General features: G+C 48.8%; 1 protein-coding gene across 2 annotated transcripts in view; it reads right to left on the bottom strand.

The window, feature by feature from the left end:
• The window catches only part of LARS2 (leucyl-tRNA synthetase 2, mitochondrial), a 117,996-nt gene extending 106,840 nt beyond the window's left edge, over positions 1-11,156 (bottom strand). For both annotated transcript variants that reach the window (XM_037030392.1, XM_037030393.1), the window contains exons 1-3: positions 11,046-11,156; positions 7,537-7,789; positions 2,322-2,450 (exon numbers count right to left, since the gene is read on the bottom strand). In XM_037030392.1, the coding sequence (XP_036886287.1) occupies positions 2,322-2,450; positions 7,537-7,770 (363 nt within the window). In that variant the 5' untranslated portion in view covers positions 7,771-7,789; positions 11,046-11,156. The remainder of the gene's footprint in view (positions 1-2,321; positions 2,451-7,536; positions 7,790-11,045) is intronic.
• Positions 11,157-12,863: the final 1,707 nt, after the last annotated feature.

Here is a 12,863-nt window from a genome sequence, read left to right as displayed (position 1 = left end):
AGAGGAAATCGGATCAGTGTAAGTAAGAGTCACAGTTACCACGCTAAAGGGACTGTTACAGTAAGAGTCACAGTTACCACGCTAAAGGGACTGTTACGAGCTAGACACACAGGCACTGACTCATTTAACCTGCACAACAGCTCCCGAAGGAGGAATTGCTACTGTCCCTACTGCAAAGATGGTGAAGGGAGGTTCTGAGACATTAAATGACTCGTGCAGGATTGCTCAGCTAGAAAGCAGTGGGATGGGGTTCAAACCCAGGCTGTCCACCTCCTGGAGCCAGCCTCTGTCACTGCAGGTGACTCTGTGTTTTGTCTTTTGAGCCTCAGCTGCCTATAGGGGTCTTGGGCCCCAAGGTCCTCTGGGCCTGGAGCTCTGCCTTGAACTTTCTCTGTAATCCCTCCTCCACCCAAGGGTATTAGAAGCCCACTTACACCCCACCCCAAACCACCTATCTGCTAACGGGCTTCCCCTTCTTTACCATAAATGTACAATTTTTCTGTAAAAGCTTAATCTTCAGCAATCTGCCTGCATTTGCAAATTGTCTAAAACAAGTTGGATGAGTAAAAAAAAAAAAAAACCTAGTTGAAGAATCACAGTTAGATCAAGAATTATACTTCGGGCAAAGAGCCAATTCATTCCACAGCGCCTCTTTCTAATAAACACAGCAGAGAAGATGGAAAGCGACGTCTGGGGGAAGTGACATCTGGCATAAACCAGGCAGACAAACACCTGAGGACCGTCCTCGCGCGGAACACAAATCTCCCCGTCTGAGCGTCTGGAGTCACTAACTCTTCCAGGGACAAAGAGGCACCAGAACCTGATTTCCTTTTTAGGAAGACTTCTTGCTGCCAGTGTCATTTCGGCGTAAATTTTCAAACTGACTGTGACAAGGGTGCACTTGTCTTTCTAGAAGAGCAGCTTTACAGAGGACGTGGACGTGGCAGATGCAGTTTGCACAGGCCCAGACCGTTCATCCCAGCAGGCGGGAGAGCCCATTACTGTCTGACAAGGTCACCCACCCACCCCACCCCACCCCCGGAAAGGCTCTGAGCCGTGGTACTTGCTGGTTTCCTCAGTGCGGAGACTCCCAACCTGTCGGATTTCCATCTGCTCAGGTGACTAAGAAACACAAAGTCGGGCACAGAGACACACAGGGGGCTCCGGGGGGCCGGGCCAAGCAGATCCCAGGCCTGCACCAGCTGTGCTGACACTGACTGCTGCCACCACGTGCCGGGTCCGTGCCACGTGCCTCAGAGTCAACCTCTCTGAATCCTTGTCACAGGCCAATGGGCAGGTGCTACTGGAACTCCACTTTGCACAGCAGAGAAACTAGGTCTTGGAGAAGGTAAGGACCTAGTCACAGGCCACACGGGAAGTGTAAAGAGCCGGCACTCTAACCCTGGCCAGCTGGTTCAGTGGTCCGTGCTCTCAGGCCCTCTTCCATCCTGCCTCTCTCTGCATAAAGGAGGTCACTAAGGAGTAGAGGGCAGCCCTGGCTAGTGTGGCTCAGTGGATTGAGTGCTGGCCTGCGCTGGATCGATTCCCAGTCAGAGCACACGCCCGGGTTGCAGGCCAGGTTCCCAGTAGGGGGTGCGCAAGAGGCAAGTAATCCGTGTTCCTCTCACACATTGATGTTTCTCTCCCTCTCTTCCCCCACCCTCTTCCTCCCTCTCTAAAACTAAATAAATCTTTTCTAAAAAGCAAATTTCACCTCATCCCCAGAGCTAGGCCAGGTGGCCCCTCTTTCCCAACTCCCACGGAGTTGTTACTCCCCAAATATTCTGTCCTTACAAAAATTGTATTTGTTCTATTATGAAGTAAATCCGCACTGACTGGACGATACAGAAAATATCAAATACAAAGAGAAACATTTCCCTGTGGCCCCGCCTCCTGGTCACAGCCTTCCATCCATTTTTATACTACGGGACTCATCCCCCTAAACAGCTGTTCCCTATTCGCGTTCACCCCCACCAGACTGGGAGCCCCTGGGGAGTTCCCATGAGTTACCCACATAGTGGCTGCCCCACCCCACCCATCTCCATCCCCAGCACAACACCCAACACACAGCTGCCCCCCACCAAATAATTAATTAATCTAGATGCTTCACTATAATGTCTTCCAATTCACAAAAGGAAACACTGAGCTGTTCACATTTTTCTTCAAAGCTAGTCTCATCTCTTTTTTTTATTGCTTTTTTTTAATGACCATTGAGACCCCGTGTACCCACGCATCTCATCTCGGCTGAAAGTGGCTTCTCCATGCGCCCTGAACACACGTCGCGGCGTTCCTGTGGTCCCGAGCGAGGCGCCCGCCCTCACCTGCATCCCTCGCATCCTCTGGAACCGTGCAATGGCGTCGCTGATGGTGTACACGCGCACGTGGCCCATGTGCAGCTTGCCGGAAGGGTAGGGGAACATGGAGAGCACGTAGAACTTGGGCTTTGACCTCTAGGAAAGAAGGGCAGAAAATGACAAGGAGCATATTTATTAAGCCTTTCCTGGGGACCTGCCTGCACACAGTGGCGGGCGCTCGCCTGAAGGTAAACATGGTGACGAAGGTCCTTTTGGAAAAACCGTGCCAGTACTGTAAGTTGACAGAAATGTCAAAATCCCAATTCAAAGCCCTGGTTTGAGCTAAAAGAGTGTCCAAAATATGCCGCACACCCTCAAAGTGCTAATTACTCATCTATATTTTTAATCTGCTTTTTTTCTCTTTTAAAAGCCTGTCTCTAAGCCAGCTTCCGTCTCGGTCCTAAAGAACTGGGTGTTTTTCCAAATGAAGCTCTACCATCCATGTAATTCACAGAAGCAACAGGGAGTCCCAGGTGTGACGTCCCCCAAAATGAGCCCCTTCCAAAGTCCCTGGAGCTGCTCGCAGACGAGGCTTTAGCAGCGGCACCAGTACCCTAAGGCACTAGCTTGGGTCCTGGGTTTCCCCACTGTGTTGTGAGCTCATCTTTGAACAGAAAAAGCTGAAATGGGAAGGGAAGGAGAAAATCTTGGCCGAGGAAAGGGGAGGACTGTGGTCTCCCAGAGGTGGATCCGCAGGCAGCCTCAGGTCAGGGTCCGCTAACGCTCCAGCTTCCAAAGACGCAGCCTCATCGTGAGAAACACAGGAAATGGCACGTGTGCCCCTGGAGAATGAACATGGGGCAGGAAGTCCTGGTGGGGACGCTGACTTGGGCACCTTAGGCCCTCCGTCAGTCAATGGCAGAGTGCTGGCACGAGTTCGTGCGCACAGGCAGAGGGGGACCCAAAGGAAGGTGGTGGTCATTTAACAGATTCCCCCGTGGGGACCTGCGTCCAAGGTCAAGGTCTGTGTTTAATCATCTCTTTCCCCCACTCCCGTCCACCCACCCCTCGAAGTTTAATAACTACTGGATAAATGTTTGCACACTTGGTGCTTCAAAAGCCCGGTAAGCGGCCTCTGTAGGCAGGTTACTTATTCTGTTAAAACTGTTCCCGTAATGAAAACTGGGCATTTTCCCCAGCAAAGCCCACAGATCCCGCCCAGGGCGTAGGACCACCTCCCTCCCCGTGGGGAGGAAGAAGGCGGGTCCTCTGAAGAAAGGTTGGTGGCTGCTTCTGCCTACTCACTAAGGGTCCGGACAGTCTGGTGTCGGGCTCTCTCATCTGTTTCTGCCTTCTGCTCCGCCCTTTCTGTCCTTACTCCCTTCCTAGAGCTCTCCCGGGGTTCTCCCAGGCCACGCCTCACCCAGACAAATAAAAACAAATGCAAAACAGGATATTCATGACTACTGTTTTGTGTCCGTGTTGGGGGGATGTTGTGTTTTTTGTGTGTGACTGGTACTGGCACAGCCAACGGCATCTGGGAGAGTGGAAGAAAGGAGAAACTAGAAAAAACCAGAAATCTCATCTGAGCCCTTGCTTTCAACTTCCTTTAGCGAAGAAGTAACATTTTCTTTTTCTTAAAGATTTTACTTATTTATGTATTTTTAAAGAGAGGGGGAGAAACATCAATGTGTGGTTGCCTCTCATGCACCCTCTACTGGGGATCTGGCCCGCAACCCACGCATGTGCCCTGACTGGGAATCGAACCAGTGACCCTTTGTGGTTCATAGGCTGACATTCAATCCACTGAGCCACACCAGCCAGGGCATAAGTCAAACTTTTAACAGAGCCACTAACCTGTGACAGAACGGACTAGAGTGGCACTTCCTCTGTCCTGCCCATCCCAACAAGAAATGGCCAACGAGTGGTCACGTCAGGCTGCCTGAAGGAGGGGAAGGGGACAGGAGTCCATGTGGATGGAGTCTGGAACTGGCCTGCAAAGCCCAGAAATGCGGCCGGAAGTGCTGCTGGTTTAGATAAACGGAGGCACCACGGCACAGGCATCACGCTCTTTCACCAGAACCAGCGGGTCCAAAACTCTCAGAAGACCTCAGGGGAGTGGGAGGGACCTGAGACTCGCCAGTCAGGGGGCGCTCAGGAACTACCGTCTTTAAGAACACGAGTAATTCTCGGCTTGTGAATAAGTCTCTCAGAGGAGGTGTGCGATCTCGGTCCTTCAGTTGGTGCAGAATCGGAAATAAGCAAACCATGCACCCCACTCATTTTCGGGGACTGGGGAAAAGCTGCTACAGAGTTCTTTGGGACCCGGGAGCGGGGGTCAGAGAAAAGTCCCTGATATAAAGTATTTCTAGTATTTCGTTATAAAGCTTTTACATGAAACCAATTTTTCTTTTATTATAGTCACCTTCTTTTTATTATAGTAATTTATTTTTTATATTATGTTTATTTAACAATCAATCTTGCCCCAAACATTTGCCACACACAACTTCTTCATTAGCATCCCCTTTCTGTAAGCTTTCCAACAAAGCTTAAATTTGTATAACATCAAGTGACTCATTATATAGTCGCTAAGCAAAACACCAAAACAGAGTTTATAGAAGGTACGTAGAAAAGTACTGCTAGCCCTGGCTGGTGTAGCTCAGTGGATTGAGCACAGGCCTGTGAACCAGAGGATTGCGGTTCAATTCCCAGTCAGGGCACATGCCTGGGTTGCAGGCCAGTTCCCTGCAGTCCAACTCCCAGCTGGGGACGCACAAAAGGCAACCATACATTGATGTTTCTCTCCCTCTCTCCTTCCCTTCTAAAGATAAATAAATAAATAAAATCTTTAAAAAAAAAAAGAAAAGTACCGCTAGTAAAAGCCTTTTCATTGCAGAAAAGGTATTCGGCTTGCTGCCCACCCCTGCCTTTTGCTTTCCTCGTGAATTAAGTCCCTGTCCTCTGTGACAACAGAATGCATCCCACCCTCTGTGGGTGGGAAGAAGAGAAGGAATCATGGGGGTTTGTTATAACCAAGCAGGAATTGGATTAAAAGGAAAATTTTCATAATTATATAAAAGTGTAGGAACTTAAGCCTTTAAAAGAAATTAAGATGGTAAGCGAGGGGGAAAAGATGGTCTTTAAAAATAGGTCCCATTCTTTCTGCCAGCCTCTGACGACAGGAGAAAGAGAACTTCTGCCTCTTTGCGGATCCCACTTGGGGCCAGGCGAGCTGTCGCGGAGCGGGGGCCGCTGAGAGAAGGGGCGCTGGAGGGGAGCCTGGAGCCCCGTCTGGTCCTCCCTCTGCCGTGGGCTGGGAGGCCTTAGGCAAATCCCTCGGCCTCTCTGGACTCGGTTTACAATCCGCAGACCAAAGGTGAGGCAGAAGGCTCCAGGTGAAAGCTGGAAGCATGAGGTCAGGAATCAGACCTGGGAGCAAGGGCGTCTGGGCCTGAACCCTGGCTCTGCCCCGGGCGAGTTGCGCATCTCCGAAAACCGCCAACCCTTCCTCTGGGCCTCGGTGCTCTTACCCCCAAATCAGGATAATACCACCTTCCCTCGGGGTTATTTCAGGATTAAATGAGGAAATAAATGGACAGATGGTGCCTGACGCACAGTAATATGCTCATTAAATGAAGTTCTTTTTATGATGATGATTAGGATAATTATGGCAAAATATTCTACTTGTAGACACTCATTTGGGTGGGTTTCATATGTATCTCATGCTGGAGTGAGGTCCACTACAGATGCTTCCAAACGCGCCGGCGGCTGCCGGATGCGCAGTCCCTGAGACAGGCACACCACACATTTCTACCCTCTCGCACCGTTCATTTACACAACACTTCGGTTTGTAAACTGTGTTCAGTCACATTTCCTTATCTGATTTTCAAAACAATTCTGTGAGACAAATACCATGAGCAATGTGAGGACCAAAGCGGTACACGATGTCGCCAAATTCAAACTACTTCAGGGGGCGGAGCCAGTATCTTACTGCACAGGCTCCAGACCCCTCATCAGGTGCGTTCTCCACCGTGATAATAACATCCCCGATGCCAACCCTGATGGGGGGGCCACCAGGGGATCGCCCATAACAGCCCTAAAGCTATTGACCCAATTATAGAAACAGTTTATTTTGATGCATTTCATTTTTTTAAAACCATACGCCTAAGAAGAATGAGATGTCACAAAATCAATAAGCTACAACTTCAAGACGTTTGAAAGTCACTACATTATCATCTAAACCAAAAGGAAAAAGGAAGAGAAAGCTCATTCCAAGCTCCTGATTCAGAACTGAGCTGCTCCCTGAGGTTTGTTTCTAAAACACATTTGGATTAGTTCGATCCTGTTGCCACGAAGGCTCTCCACTCCCTAACGAGTTAAAGTGAAGCTTTCATTGTCTAATTGCACATTACATTCAGACCTTCCTATCACTTCACCTGTTACACGCTACATCTTTCTCAACACCAGGTTTTCTCACCAGAGGCATCGGCTCAGGCGTCTGAGCCTGGTTCCCCCGCAGGCTGGCCTCCCAGAGACGGAGCCGCCTCCAGCAGCGTGCTCCTCGGAAACAGGCTGCAGCGAAGTACTCAAGACAATTAACTCAGGCAGAGCACTGAGCTGGTGCCCTGGGGCCAGGTGCCCAGGGCCCACTAACTCGTACAGCTGTTACCGCAACGCTGGGCCCTGCTACGCACCGCCCCCGCTTTCCGCCCGCAGATCATACCAGGGAAGGAAGGGCTGGTACTTTTCAAACCATGAGGCTGAGGAGACAGAACAGGGTGGAGGCCAAGGCCATATCAGTGGAGGGGCAGGTACTGCTCAGAATATATAGCTTTGAAGTTCCACAGCTGAGGGACCCAAGTGTTTCTTCTGGAGTCCCATATCCGACCCCATCCCTGTGTGCTGCCCCGCTGTGCAGCAGACCAGCACCTGACACCCGCTGTAGTTCTTGTCTCCACGAAGTTCCCCTAATGCTGCTCCAGAATGCACACGCACCACAGTGAAACTCCTCCAAGCACCCTCCTTGCCTCCTTAACTTTACGCCTCACAAGCATCCCAGGGAGCAGTGAGCGAGCACCATTGCTATCACTGTCCATTTTAGATAAGAAAACTGAAGCACAGAGGGATTCAGTCATTTGGCTCAAGATACATACTTAACAACTTATTGGAACCAGCAGTCTGACCCCAACGTCCGACCTCTTACCCCTCTCTTCCACCCTCTCCGAATCTCTCCGGTACTCACGTCGGCTTCGGGAGTCCTGCAGGCCTGGTCTTTAATTTGCGGGTGCCACCATTTCTCGACATCCTTTCTGGTCTGCAGTGTATACTCTCTGGTCCACTGTCCCGTGGCACTGTAAATTCCCCGGGTACATCCTGGAACCGCTCTCTTCCCCCAACTGAGGACATCCGGCCCACCACGGAGCGGCCTTTTCAGGAGACAGACACGGAAACCCAGTCTCCGCAAAGCAGAAGCCATCTCTGGAAGGCGGGAGGCCCTGAGGGAGAACGGAAAGCACATCGGTGAGCCGCCCAGGCCCCAATATTTGAGCCTGAAGCCAAGCTAAGATATGCTTGGAGCGCTTCTGAATCCTGGAGGACAGGAAGTGAGGCCTGCTGGACTGACCCTGGGCTGCTGGACTGACCCTGGGCTGGCCTAAAGAGAAGGGAGGGAGAGGGTCCGCTGCCTCCCTGCAGTCAAGGCTGTGGTAGGAGCTGGCCCAGGCAGTGGTCTCCGTTGGTTCCCCCTGGGGCTTTGTATCCTTGGCTACAGTGTTTTCATCACTGATTTTTCAAAATCAAGAAAGAAAGAAAGAACCTGACACTCTGTGCTAATCTTTGATTCTCTCAAAATGTTTTCCATAGCTACTAGGACTTGCCCCATTTCACAAAGGTATTGGGTCACAAATGATGCCAACAAGATTATTACAGGCTTATACACTTCACACTCACATAACCTGGCACCACAGGGTTGGCATTTTGTGAGTTGGTCTGCCAAAGTTCTCAACATAGCAGTTCTCATTGTATTTAACACCTCTTGCTCCTTTGGGCATGAAATCAGAAACAGACTAAAACAAACAAATAAACAAAACAAAATGCCCCCCTATCCACTGGGCTTGGCTATTTTAGAGTGAGTAGATGTGACTATAGACATACTGGTGAACTGTCTTAAATCAGCTGAGTATCAGCAACTCCACGTGACCAACTGAATGTACAGACACTTTGTACACCTACGGCAGTTGCATTTATTTTTAGGGGTTGGGTTTCTACATAATCAGAACTATCTACAGGATTCATGGATTTTACAGTTCGCTTGCTAAGAGAGCCTTTCCGAATCTCTACAATTGGAAGAATTCCAGTTTGGCGGAGGGCGCACAGATGGATAGGAGACTGCGTTCCCTAAGAACACGCTGGACTCTTCTCTCGAAGAGAAACAATGGGAAGCAACAAATTACAAAAATACAAACTGACCTTACCCATAGTCTCACAAGCTTTCGGTTTGAATGATGGTCAGGCATTGTGACACATTAAAGCAGACAGAGCCGATATGAGCAATATGAAGGTCATGTGCTCCCCTAAAATTCTCGTCCTGTCTCTGCAACTTCCTTATATTATGAAGCAAATGACAACAAACAACTCGTAACAACATTCCCTGTCTAAACAACTAGAACAAGCTTCCTAAAATGTTGACATAATACCTGGCTCACTAATAACTTCCAATAACCTTTCCTCGACACAAACCAATAGACCAGAGAATCCTGAAACAGGTCTGGGTATTTAAAAGACCTTAGAGTCAATAAAGAAAAAAGAACAAGTAGATTACAAGGGCAATAGATTATTCAATGAATGATGGTAAAATTCATATTAGAGCCCCCCCCAATCATAAATCATAGTAAATGCCATATAGATTAAGGAACTTTTTAAAAATACCATAAAACCAGACAAAAAATATACAGGGTGGGGCAAAGGTAGGTTTACAGTTGTTCATATGAAAAATAATACAATAATTAATAAGTAATAATGCAAGAATAAACTGTGTTTCATGTTCTCACAACTGTAAACACATTCGCCCCACCCTGTAGGTGAGTCCTTAGTAATTCTTTACAGGCTGCAGGACACTCTGTCCTGAGAATAAAAGCAATGGAAGAATTCAGGAAGGAAAATATTAATAATCTCTCTTAAAATCTAAAACATCCGTGTATCAAAAACACCATGAACAAAATGAGAAAGTGAACAAGAAGCCGAGAGAAAACTGCAAAAACTGCAACCAAAAAAAGCTTATCCTACTCTACAGAGCTCACATATAAGATGAGAAACATTAAAAACATAATTTTAAAAATGAACAAAGAGAAAGTACAAATGGCTAATAAATATATGAAAAAGATCAACTTTACAACTAATCAAAAACTGCAAATTAAAACTACAATGAAACATTTGCTTATCAGGTTGGTAAAAGCCTGTTAAACCAAAACAATTGTGCATTTTTATACCACACTGGTGGGAACGTAAATTGATTCTACCTCTCTGGGGAGCAATATGGGAAAATGTGTCAAGACTCTAAGAAAAGTTCACACTCTGTGTGTTGGAGCATGGCCAAGACTCAACATGCAGTGTACTCAGGGCTATGATTTACTATAGAACTTCCTGGCACTCAGCCCAGCTCCCCTCCTTTACCACCCCAGCCAAGCTCTCCACCACTCCACCTCCAAAGCCCTCACCGGCACTGCTGCTTCCTGACCACGGGTGCAGCTATTTTACTGGAGGGCCTTGCCCACAGCATACAGGTAAAAGGGGTGGCCTGTGTTTGGTGTTTATGATCAGTTTGGCAGCTTTCTTCTTTCCCCATCTCTGTCTTACCCAGTTCCTTGCCTGGATGTTTGGAATCTTGTCTCTTCTCCCACCACATTCTGTGATCCTTCCAAAGCATCAATCCTCACTACTCCACTCCTCTTTCAGAATCAGCCCTGACCTCAAATCAACCTCACATGAGGTTTAGGGTTAAGTTTTAGAACCCCGTGGGTGGTGGCATGTTACCATAGGAGAAAGGGGCCTGAGAACAGGACTCAAACTGACAAATCATTTATGGACAGAAAACCTAGGAGAAGACTAGAAGACACATAGGGGAAGCACTTGAAGGCATTTGGGTGCGCTCAAAAGAAAGTGTGTAAGAATGTACCTGGGAAAATGAAGCTTAAAGAAACCAAGTTTGCCGATGAAATAAAATAATGATAACAACAACAACAACAATAATAATACAGATCTGAACTTTGGCAACTACTAACTCCCTGTATGACCTCAGGGAAGTTATTTCCTGCCTGGAACCTCGGCTTCTGAAGATGAGCGGTAAACCCAAATGACCTCCGAGGAGGACCTTCGAGCCCTAACATGCTGTAGCAATGACCTGTGGGCCAGAGATGCACTGGATGTCTTTTAAACTGAGTCCAAACCCCCGACCCAGGAAGCAAAGATCCAGGGACCAACTGGGGTAGGGGAGCAGTGGGGGGAGGAACTTGGATACGAACACGTGCATTTTTAAGGGAAAGGGTCCAGAGCTATCAACGGGGTCTGGGGCTCAAAAGGTCTGAAGACCCGGAACTCGGAGACTTTTCCAGCTCGGAAAATGCACAGGGGCGAGACCACCTAAGCCAGGCAGCGCCTGCCCTTCCTGCTCCCAGCAAGTCGAAACCTCCGGGTCCAGGGAAGAGGAGATCGGGCCTCGTCTCTCACCACGCTGAGCCCCGGCGAGGGGTTTACCTGCTCACAGGCTCTGGCCTGCGGCTCCTTAAACGCCTGGGTTCCCACCTTAGGTGAACACGTCTCAGCTTGTCTTCATGGGCGCCGCCATGTTGGCACAACAACAACTTTATTGATAGCAGCCGCCACTGACACAGACAGACAGGGGCGGAGCTCCGCCTAGACTCCGACTTCCCACCGCGGATAGGGCGGGGTTGTCTCCGGGGGCTCTCTAGGCTCCGCCCCCAGAACACAGGGATCCTCCCACCGCCCCAAGCCTTGCCCTTAGACCCAGAAGTACCCCACGGCTTGCCTCCCGAAAACTCTGGACACCTGGGGTGTCCAATTATTAACACTTGCAGCAGGTGTGTGAGAGCCCCAGTTTTGTGGCCTCGGAATAAACTAAGCTGTCGGTGCTATAAAGAGCGCTGGAGGAGTCGTGCGGTCAGGTTCCGATCCCAGCTACAGTCCCCTACTGGGCTTGATCCGATCTCTCAATCTCTGGATACTTTCCGGGACACGTGTTGGTTCAAGTATCTTTTCCCGCCACATTCCGTGATCTTCTAGCCCTGGGAGGGGAATTCCCTGGCCTTGATTGAAGGTCAAGTGTGCTTCCTTACCTGGTATGAGGGCTGGGAGCCAGGAAAGCCTGATACCTATGCGCCCGCTTTCCTAGAGGAGTTAATTTCCCACGCTGAAACCTCCCCAACTCTGGCAAACCTCCCCCACTATAGATAAATCAATGAATTGATGAACGAATTACAAAGTACCAGTGGTGTTAACATGATTTTCAAAAAGGCAAAACCTGTTTGACAGATTTTGAAGAACGCATACATGTGGCCAATCAGGAATACTGAAAGGAATTTGCTAATTGTGCAAAGGGGTTGGTATCCTATAGGACAAGCAAAAGTCATGTTTGGAAGCCATCTTTTTCTACAGGGCTGAAATCAATCGCACCTAAATTCATCCCATTACTATTCCTATTCCACATCTACTCTCACAGCCGAATGAAAAACAAGCAAAGGTGTGCACCCCTCTAGCGCGCCAGGCGGTCCCAGGCCAGCACAGCACCAGACACACACAGTTATCTTTCACCAATTTCCAAGGCTGAAACGGTGTCCTGACATGTCAGAATCCAAATGCTTTGTTATTCCGAGTGCAGTCTCCAGACTAGCATCAGTCTTACCTGGCCACCGGCTAGAAATGTAGAATCTCAGGCACCACCCCAGACCTGTCAAATCAGGCCCGCATTTTAACAAAATCCCCAAGGATGGTGGAGGAGGATTCTTAGGCACATGGAAGTTTGAGACTCACTGTCTTAGAGTGTGAGAATTAGAATGGATCTTTTTTTTTTATGTATTTAAAATGCAGATGTGGTCTCTCTCTTTTTTAAAGATTTTATTTATTTATCTTTAGAGGGGAAGGGAAGGAGGGAGGGAAAGAAATATCAATGTATGGTTGCCTTTTGTGCGTCCCCTGCTGGGAGTTGGACTGCAGGGAACTGGCCTGCAACCCAGGTATGTGCCCTGACTGGGAATTGAACTGCAATCGTCTGGTTCGCAGGCCGGCCCACGCTCAATCAATCCACTGAGCCATACCAGCCAGGGCCAGAACGGGTGTTGAGAAACCCTAGTTCAGCCTGTTCATTTTACAGATGAATAAACTGAGGCCCTCCAGGACTGTCTAGCTCATGGTCACAGCAAGTTAGTAAAAGATTTGGTATTCAAAACAGGGTCTGTAGCCTACTAGAATAGTACCCTTCCAGAACTGCTTAAGGGAACATCCTTAGGAGCTTCGGAGACTCCCAGACCAATACCCTCACTGCAAAGGTGAGGACGC

The sequence above is a fragment of the Sturnira hondurensis genome, unplaced genomic scaffold (genome assembly GCF_014824575.4).
Source record: "Sturnira hondurensis isolate 20B ecotype Veracruz unplaced genomic scaffold, ASM1482457v3 Scaffold0020787, whole genome shotgun sequence".
NCBI classification, from domain to species: Eukaryota; Metazoa; Chordata; class Mammalia; order Chiroptera; family Phyllostomidae; genus Sturnira; species Sturnira hondurensis.
Note: the sequence above shows the minus strand (reverse complement) of the source record. Positions and strands in the feature narration are given on the sequence as shown.